The sequence below is a fragment of the Limanda limanda genome, chromosome 17 (assembly GCF_963576545.1).
Source record: "Limanda limanda chromosome 17, fLimLim1.1, whole genome shotgun sequence".
Lineage (NCBI taxonomy): Eukaryota > Metazoa > Chordata > Actinopteri > Pleuronectiformes > Pleuronectidae > Limanda > Limanda limanda.
In genome coordinates, this window is record NC_083652.1 from 6,193,508 (window position 1) to 6,202,058 (window position 8,551).

Genomic DNA, 8,551 nt, shown 5'->3' on the forward strand with positions numbered 1-8,551 from the left:
CAATAAAAAACATAGGTAAATAAACAATAAACAACTCACAACTAAAACACCAGATAAGATGGACTCTCTAGTCCTATTAACAAAAATTGCTCTTGAATTGATATCAATCATTTGACAGGATATATGTTACTAGCTCAGTAAACTGCTTCTCTCAAAATTATTGGGACAATTACTGACTGAGATTTTTACCTTGACACCCTTGGGTTAAGAACAGTTTAATAATCACATCAAATAGAAGAACTTAAATTGATTAAACAAAAGATATGCTCAAACATAAATTTAAACTCTTAAATATTTGAATTCATTACAAAGTATAATATCAAGTCACAAAAAGAGTGACATTCCTGTAAATCATTTAGAAAGTCATAATTATCTATGGAGTTAAATCACAAAAACCAACATGGATGGCCTCACCCACAAGGGTGAAGTCCTGATATCGACATTATCTGTGTGTTTCTCTTTGCTCATAGGGAACTCAGAGGTGCATAGTCTTAGTCAAGTCTTTGTTTTACTTCGTTCTCGTCTCAATATGTTTTTAAGTAAGAGGGACTTTTCCTGCTACTGTGATCACATGACCCAGGAAAGTTACTTTTGTTGAACAATTTGCAATTTAGATTTTTCACGTGAAAAATAGGCGTGCGTACCGGTGAGTGATGCCATGGAAGGATTACTCTTGCTTTTCGGAATGATTCAAAAACTGGAGTTATGCCTTTAATGGCTTCAGTTTTTAATGGATATTGCTGTTGGCATGTCCTGAAGTCAGATTTTGGTGTTATATTCAGTCAACGTCCTGTTTGCCTTGAGCTCACAGTGTCTTAGGGATTTCCTGTAAGGCTGAGATGTTTGAGAAAAAAGATGATAAGTCGACGACATTAAAGTTATCAGAAGAACAGTTCTCTGCACGTGCACTGTTACAGAACAAAAACTTTTTATATGCATGCAGTTGGGGGGGGGGGGGTGATGTACAATGCAGAGAAAGTCATTTTTAAATTCTAAGCATGTGATCGCTTCTAATATCAATGTGTGTGTTTCCCTATCCTGTTTGTGTGGTGTGGGTGTGATACCATGTATCTCAGGTGTCGAATGAATCAGATTACCCACCGCTCTCTCCTGGCCCCCCTCCTCCAATCTGACTGAGCAGCTCCACCCCGTTCCTCCAGACACTCCCTCGCCCGCAATGTCCTTTCTTTCTTTCTGCCTCTGCCCTTTCCTCTGAAACCACCGCCCTCAAACATCGGCAGGATTGGTGTGGCAGCGTTGTCTGCTGTTCTGTTTGTGGAGTCTGGTGGATGGGCAGTTGTTGGTGGAGGACTATAGGGCGGAGGTGAACCGCCACTTCAGGTCTCTGACGAGGGGCACAGTCAAGATCGTGGTCCAGTCTGACACACTGAGGCACTGGAGGCAACAAAGAAACCTCTGTGCAGATTTATCTATTGGTTCATATTCATTTGCCTTTTTATCACATTCATTCTTGGGTAACACACAGCATTTGTTTTGCATCATTTCTTCTTTCCTTGCATTCACATTCCTTCTCCCACACACTCAGTGCTTTCAATTGCATTGATATCCTTCTAAGAAACTTTTCTTTTTGATTTTTTCTTTCTAATTCCCAATTCTATTTTCTCTTCCAATCGTAGTAATTGTCTTGGACTAAATGTTCCCCCACTAGGGGAACCGAAATCATTTATCTGGTGGCAACCTCACCATATTTAGTTGTCATTATTTTCAACTTTTAAGCCGCAAAATCTGGCAAATTATCAGGGTTCAATTTAGCTCCTTTTGTCGAGAATTGTGACAACTCTAATACAGAGATACTCTCTCTGTGTTAAGCAAAACGTATTTTATTTCATATTTTCTTCCACTTTATCAGAAGAAAATTCCAGTTCTGCTTCACTTTGCTTCTTCACATCCATCTCCGGATAAAATGGGGTCTCCAGAAGAGCTTTTTTTTTCTCTGACGTCTCCTGGCCCTCACACAGGGAGTCGTGGATCACCTTCCATGAATCCATCTCTGAGCTCCACAGAGTAGCTCTGGCCCTGATCCACTGTGAGAAAGCGGTCTCACTGCCTTTTGCCAGACTTATGCCGTCCTTAATGATGAAGAAGATATCCATGCCGAGGAAGAGAGCATTGAGTCCTATGAAACCTCCCCTGGCTGCCTTGGTAAGAGCGAGAGGCCCTTTGGCGACACCCGCAATGAACTCTTCGTTTTTCAACAACTTAGCAGCAGAGGCGGCATCAACTAATGCATCAATACCTTTTGCAATAGCACCAAATTTACCAAGACCCTTGATAACTCCCAGAGCCTCTTTGATGATACTCTCTACCATTTCCGTGTCAACTTGACTGGTCACCTTGTCCAGACATTCCTGGAGACTCTGCACATCGTCCGTGAATTTCTGGAAAACCTCTCTGGCTTTTTTCTTTTGAGTTGCATTTACTCCGATCTCTGTGAAGGTGGTGACAGCGCTGTTTACTCCGCTGGTGATTCCCATACCTATCCCCGTCATTGTCAGAGCTAGAGACACCCCTGCCGTAAAAGGAATTAACGCCAAGCCAACAATGGAGAGCACACCTCCAGCCGCCCCAACCGAACTGCCTACCATGCTGGAGACCTTTGCCCCCTTATTCATCCTGACAAGCTGAACAGCCCCCTCCTCCAGGTCGTTGAGAAACTCCAGCATCCTCTCCTGTTGCTTGCTGAAGACACTGATGAAGTCACAAAACGATTCCTCTTGAAACAAGAACACCATCCTGAAGTCCTTGTTCATCCTGATGAAAACAAAATAAATTCAAATTCTAAAGTTTCAGAGGCACCTTAAAGGCGCCACAGACTGAACATTGTCATATTTTTAATACCCTGTCCTTGTGCTAATTGTTTTTGCTGATCTGTCTTTTCTCCTGGAATGTCTTCTGGAATTTTTAACTCCCTCCCAATGACTTCAAATTCTACCAGTTATCGCCCAGCCTGCAGGAAACTACGTTGTCCGATTCAACAGTTAAATCCTCAGGCGAGGGCAAAGGCGGTGGAGAAAATAAAAATAGTATTTGATTCTCTTACAAGAGTAAAATGATAAATAACATGACCAACATATACAGGCTTAACAAAAAAGTGCCAAGGACGGAGCCTTGTGGGACCCCACATCACATAAATGCAATTGACAAACTGAATGAAAAAATATTTAATTAAAAGCAGTTCCGTCTAAAGGCCAGCCAGGCTCCTGAATCTGTTCAGAAGAGTTGTATGATCTGCTGTAACAAAGGTTGCACTCAAGTCCAGTAAGTAGTCCAGCTTAAACAACACTTACCTGATCTCATCCAGCTGATTAATATGATCAAGCATCCTCTGCATGTCATCTTCAGACAGATCCACGTCGAAGTTCACCATAGTTTCCGTCGTCATTTTCAAATGAAAGTCACTGAGGGAGTTGTGAAAGACAGTTACACTTACTTCCTGCACTAAATGTTACCCACTGCTAAATGTGTCATGTTGTTGCACGTCTGCTCACCTTTTTCCTAACGTCTCGCAGATTCTCTGCGTGGTACGTATGTACTTGTCCAACTCATACGAGAGCACTTCCACATTCTCAAGTCTGGGCAGGAAGAAGACTTGTGCGTCTCTTTTAAACTCGAGGAGGAGAGGGAAGATTAGCCGTGCCACAGTGATGACAACCTGAACACAATCGAGGGTGATCCCTTTGGGCAGACATACAACCTGGTTCTCTGTAAACACATGGAGCGAAGTGACCGCCAACTTCTCCACTGCAACCAGGAAGTATTCGAGCTTCGCCAGGCCAACCAAAGTGTCCTTGAGCACGGCATCCAGCTCCTCCTGCAGCTTTGCACGCTTGCTGTCTGCGGTCACTTGGGTCAGCTGGCTCTTCAAATATTCCCCAAAGGCCTTACCTTTTTGCTCTGACTTAGACACATGGTCGAAGTTTAGGTCGATGGTGTCAACCCTCTCTTTGATATCTATCATCATGTTTAATTCGGTCTCCCTGTGGAGCCCCCATTTAGAGACGTCCTCACAGAATCCTCTTACAGTGTCGATGTAGATGAGGGTGTCTGTGACATAGCGGCACAACACCTGCTGTAGCTCCTTTCTGTAATAAGACATGACGCATCAATCACTTTGGGACGTCTCATTTAACTTCTTAAGCAGAAAAAGTCACTGAAAGACTGAATGTATCTCCATCATAAATTTGAAGTGCCTTTTTTACTCTTTTTGGATGTCATGGTTCTTTGTAGATACTTTTTGTTGGTTTGTAGTTGTTTCTTTGTAGTCATTTATTTAGTCTTTTGTCTGTTTGCTTTTTTTGGTGACAATGTATCTCTTTGTGGTTGTTGTGTGTCTGTAGTTGTTTTGTAGTCATTTTATTTCTCTTTGTGGTTGTAATGTTGTCAGTTTGTTATATTGGTGATGGTTTTGTTTCTCTTCTTCTTTGTGCGCTTTATTGGCAAGTGGCAAATTGCATTACCTTCATCTTCGTGATTGTGTCTTTTTGCTGTTTTTTTTTTCTGTTTGTGGTCGTTCTGTCTCTGTTTAATATTTGATATGATGTGTCTTTGCAGTTAATTGTTTTGTCTATTTTGTGGTGCTTTAGCCTCTCTGTCGTTGTTTGGTGTTGTTTTGTAGTTTTTAATGTATTTATTTGTCAGTAATAGGGGAAAAGCAGGTTCTGAATCCAGGAGCCAGTCAAATAACAAAAAAATGTTCGGCAGAAATAATACTACAAAAGCAAAATAGGATTCCAAAAAAAAGATCAAAACTCAACATGCGATGAAACACTAGGGGAACAGGAAAAAACAGCACAGCACAAGGCATACATCCAAGAAGACACTGGAAAGTTGACAGCGAATAAGGAGCACATTTTCTAAATTAAACAGGAAACGCAAAACTGAATAAGAATCTAAACCCAAGGAAAAACGCCATAATGAAAAGTGTTCAACAAAATCGAAAAAGTGTTAAGCTTAGAGCTCAGATGACATTTTCGTTGTTTTGTATCTCTTTGTAGTTTATAATTTCTTTGTGGTTGTTTTCTGATTAGTTGTGGTGGTTTTGTTTCTCTTTCCATTTTGTGTTTGACTGTGTCAGGACACACGTTACATGTGTCAAAGCCTTTGTTCAAAGTAACTGTTTACATGTCTAGGTGAGGGAGTTTAATGTCAGCAGGTGTCTACATTTACTACACTTTCCCTTAAATGGAAAATAATTGTTGGTTGTTAAAGATATCAAATATGTATAGCAGTTTTAAAAAAGCACAAAAACTTTAACTCTAATAGAGCACTTAAGGAAAGGTACCCAGGCTACTTTCCCCTTGTGGATTTCTATGTTTATTTGATCCCAAAAAGTAAAAACAAACTCAGAGGGAATAAGTTTTTGTGTTACTATAAGGATAAAAAACACCTAAAGTCAAACTTTACCTTGCAGCAGACATTTCCCCTTCTGCCGTCATTTCTTTACTGGGTCTTCTTCGCTTCGCTGGTCTCTCTGATACAATGAAAACCGACTGCTTGTTTCTGGACGGCTTGTTGAAAGATCCTCAGCAGGATTGAAAAAAGTTGACACACATTTTCCTTTTCCTTATCAGCAGGATGGGCCACACCCATACCTGCACTTAACTCTTTCAACTCTGAAACTCAGTTTGGTAGTGAACGTGAATACAAAAACGCAGCCAACTTGTTAACATGGAGGAGGTGGTGTTTACAACCTATACTGCATCCAGCCACCAGGGGGAGAATATGACACTTTGGCTTCACTTTTTGGGTGTTGTCATGTCGTCCATCTTTCTTTACAGTCTGTGTTTTGCAGGGCACATTTTTTTCTACATGCTTTAAGAGTAGACTGGAAAAAATAACTCAAATGATTTGTTAAAAGGATGATTTTTGAGGATGTTATGAATGTTGAACAATCGTGTGACCACGCAGCGCAGTATAGGCACCAGATTAAAGAAGCAGGCTTTCACTTATTTTATGATAAAATGGCTTAAAATAAAAAATAAGATAATAATAATTATATTTGTTTATGAAAAGAAACAAGTGGTCCACTCTGACTGTCTGTTGTTGGTGTCTCAGTGTGTGTGTGTTTGCGAGGGGCAGAGCAGGGACACATTTATATCAAAGCGCTCACTCAGCTGCTCTCTGCTCAGCACAGACACTCAGTGATCAGAGTGGGAATGACATGGCAGAGTCCTCACATGCAAGACAGCAGCTAAACACCAGTGGAAAGTAACTGAGTATACTTTTACTCAAGTGCTGCATGTCCAAAGTGCAAAAAAACATAAATAAAGAGGAGTAATAAAAAGGAGCTTTATTACACCCAGGGCAGTTTACTTCCTGCATGTCCTGAATGAAAGTGTGTCCAATGCACTTTGATATTTGAGGACTTTACTATTGTGGTGACATAATAGTATCAAACCATAGACAATAAAGTTGTATGACATGTCAGCACCAAAAGTGAAGTCAAATCATTTTGAACGCCCCCTGGTGGCTGGCTGTCACATAGGTCATAACTATATATAACCCTCATAGTTATTAGCACACTGATGCATGTTCACGTGTTCATGTTTCTGACAATGATGTACAATGCAGAGAAAGTCCTTTTTTAATTTCTAAGCATCTGATTGCTTCTAATATCAATGTGGGTGTGTCACTATCCTGTGTGATACTGTGTATCTCAGGCGTCGAATGAATCAGATTACCCACCGCTCTCTCCTGGCCCCCCTCCTCCAATCTGCCTGAGCAGCTCCACCCCGTTCCTCCAGACACTCCCTCGCCCAATGTCCTTTCTTTCCGACCTGCCCCTTCCTCTGAAACCAACACGTCCTCAAACATCGGCAGGGTTGGTGTGGCAGCACCGGGTGGATGTCGGCTTTGCTGCGGGTTACAGGAGGTCTGCTTCTGTTGTCTGCTGTTCTGTTCGTGGAGTCTGGTGGATGGGCAGTGGTTGGTGGAGGACTATAGGGTGGAGGTGAATGCGCTGGGGCTGAAGCCACTTCAGGTCCCTGAAGACAGGCACAGTCGAGATCGTGGTCCACTCTCAAACACTGAGGCACATGAGGATACAAAGAAACCTTTTTCTGTGCAGATTTATCTGTTGGTTCACATTCATTTGCTATTTCATCACATTCATTCCCTTGGGTAACAAACAATATTTGTTTTGCATTCTTTATTCTTTCCCTGCATCTATATTCCTTCTTCAAGTGCTTTCAAATGTGTTTCAATTTCATTGAGACACTTTTCTTTTTGACTTTTTCTTTTTAATTACCAATTCTAATTTTCTCTTCCTATCTTAGAAATTGTCTTGGACTAAATGTCCAAGATAATTACGGATAAAATGTTTTCTCAAGAAGAGCTATTTTTTTCTCTGACGTCTCTTGGCCCTCACACAGGATGTCGTGGATCACCTTCCATGAATCCATCTCTGAGCTCCACACAGAGTAGCTCTGGCCCTGATCCACTGTGAGAAGGCGGTCTCATTGCCTTTTGCCAGAGTGATGCTGTCCTTACAGTTGAAGAAGATATCCATGCCAAGGAAGAGAGCATTGAGTGCCATGAAACCTGACCTGGCTGACTTGATAAGAGCGAGAGGCCCTTTACCAACACCTGCAACTATTCGTTTTTCAATAACTTAGTGGCAGAGGCAGCATCAACTAATGCATCAATACCTTTTGCAATAACTCCAACTTTACCAAGACCCTTGATAACTCCCACCGCCACTGGGATGATCCTCTCTTCCAATTGGGTGTAGGCTTGACAGGTCACCTTGTCCAGACATTCCTGGAGACTCTGCACATCCTCCATGAATTTCTGGAAAACCACTGTTTTGTTCTGTTGAATTCTATTTACTCCGATCTCTGTGAAGGTGGTGACAGCGCTGTTGACTGCGCTGGCGATTCCCATACCTATCCCTGTCATTGTCAGAGCTAGAGACCCCCCTGCCGTCACAGGAATTAACGCCAAGCCAACAATGGAGACCACACCTCCAGTCGCCCCAACCGAGCTGCCTACCACGCTGGAGACCTTTGCCCCCATATTCATCCTGTCGAGCTGAATAGCCCCCTCCTCCAGGTCGTTGAGAAACTCCAGCATCCTGTCCTGTCGCTTGCTGGAGTCATCGATTTGTCTTTATGTATTTTAATTGGGGCTTTCTGCAGAAAGGATCAACACAGAGAGTCACAGGGATCTCAGAGTGAATATAGAGAACTGTCAAATACAAAAATATTCTTATATAGGTGAACTAAGACTGTTTGTTTCATAAAGTATTAAGACAGTTCATAAAAGTATTTAGACAGGTTATAAATGTATTTAGACAGGTCTTCATAAACTTACTTTTCATCTACAAACTAGGTTTCAACCATGCTTAGTTATTTTTCCACTACATCAGCCAATCAAGGATATTCCACCCTAACCGATTGGCTGCTTTGGCGATAGGTTCAGGATCCTGCTGAAATGTCAGCTTTGTGTTTCGATTTCATTTGGATAAATATGAACACAGAATGATTCCATGCTGCTCAGCATTAAACCCTACTGTTGCTATCACCAGTGAAAT

General features: G+C 41.7%; 2 protein-coding genes across 2 annotated transcripts; both read right to left on the reverse strand.

Annotated features, from left to right (window-relative positions):
* Positions 1-1,093: 1,093 nt before the first annotated feature.
* Positions 1,094-4,117, reverse strand: LOC133022916 (uncharacterized). The gene is made up of 4 exons (XM_061089819.1): positions 3,510-4,117; positions 3,309-3,446; positions 1,895-2,772; positions 1,094-1,395 (listed from the first exon to the last, which is right to left on the reverse strand). Exons 1-4 carry the CDS (start codon positions 4,115-4,117, stop codon positions 1,094-1,096), a joined length of 1,926 nt encoding a protein of 641 aa, XP_060945802.1.
* A 2,766-nt stretch (positions 4,118-6,883) lies between these two features.
* On the reverse strand, positions 6,884-8,091 carry LOC133022917 (apolipoprotein L6-like). The gene is given in 4 exon segments (XM_061089820.1): positions 6,884-7,004; positions 7,330-7,439; positions 7,442-7,614; positions 7,617-8,091. Coding segments are annotated over 4 exon segments (879 nt in total).
* Positions 8,092-8,551: the final 460 nt, after the last annotated feature.

Excerpts from the sequence above, each read along its gene's own strand:
- LOC133022916 (XM_061089819.1), bottom strand. The coding sequence starts at position 4,117 with ATGTCTTATTACAGAAAGGAGCTACAGCAGGTGTTGTGCCGCTATGTC. Across the intron at positions 3,447-3,509 it reads TGCGAGACGTTAGGAAAAAG|TGTAACTGTCTTTCACAACT; the intron begins GTGAGCAGACGT and ends GCAGGAAGTAAG. Across the intron at positions 1,396-1,894 it reads GATGGATGTGAAGAAGCAAA|TGCCTCAGTGTGTCAGACTG; the intron begins GTGAAGCAGAAC and ends TGTTGCCTCCAG.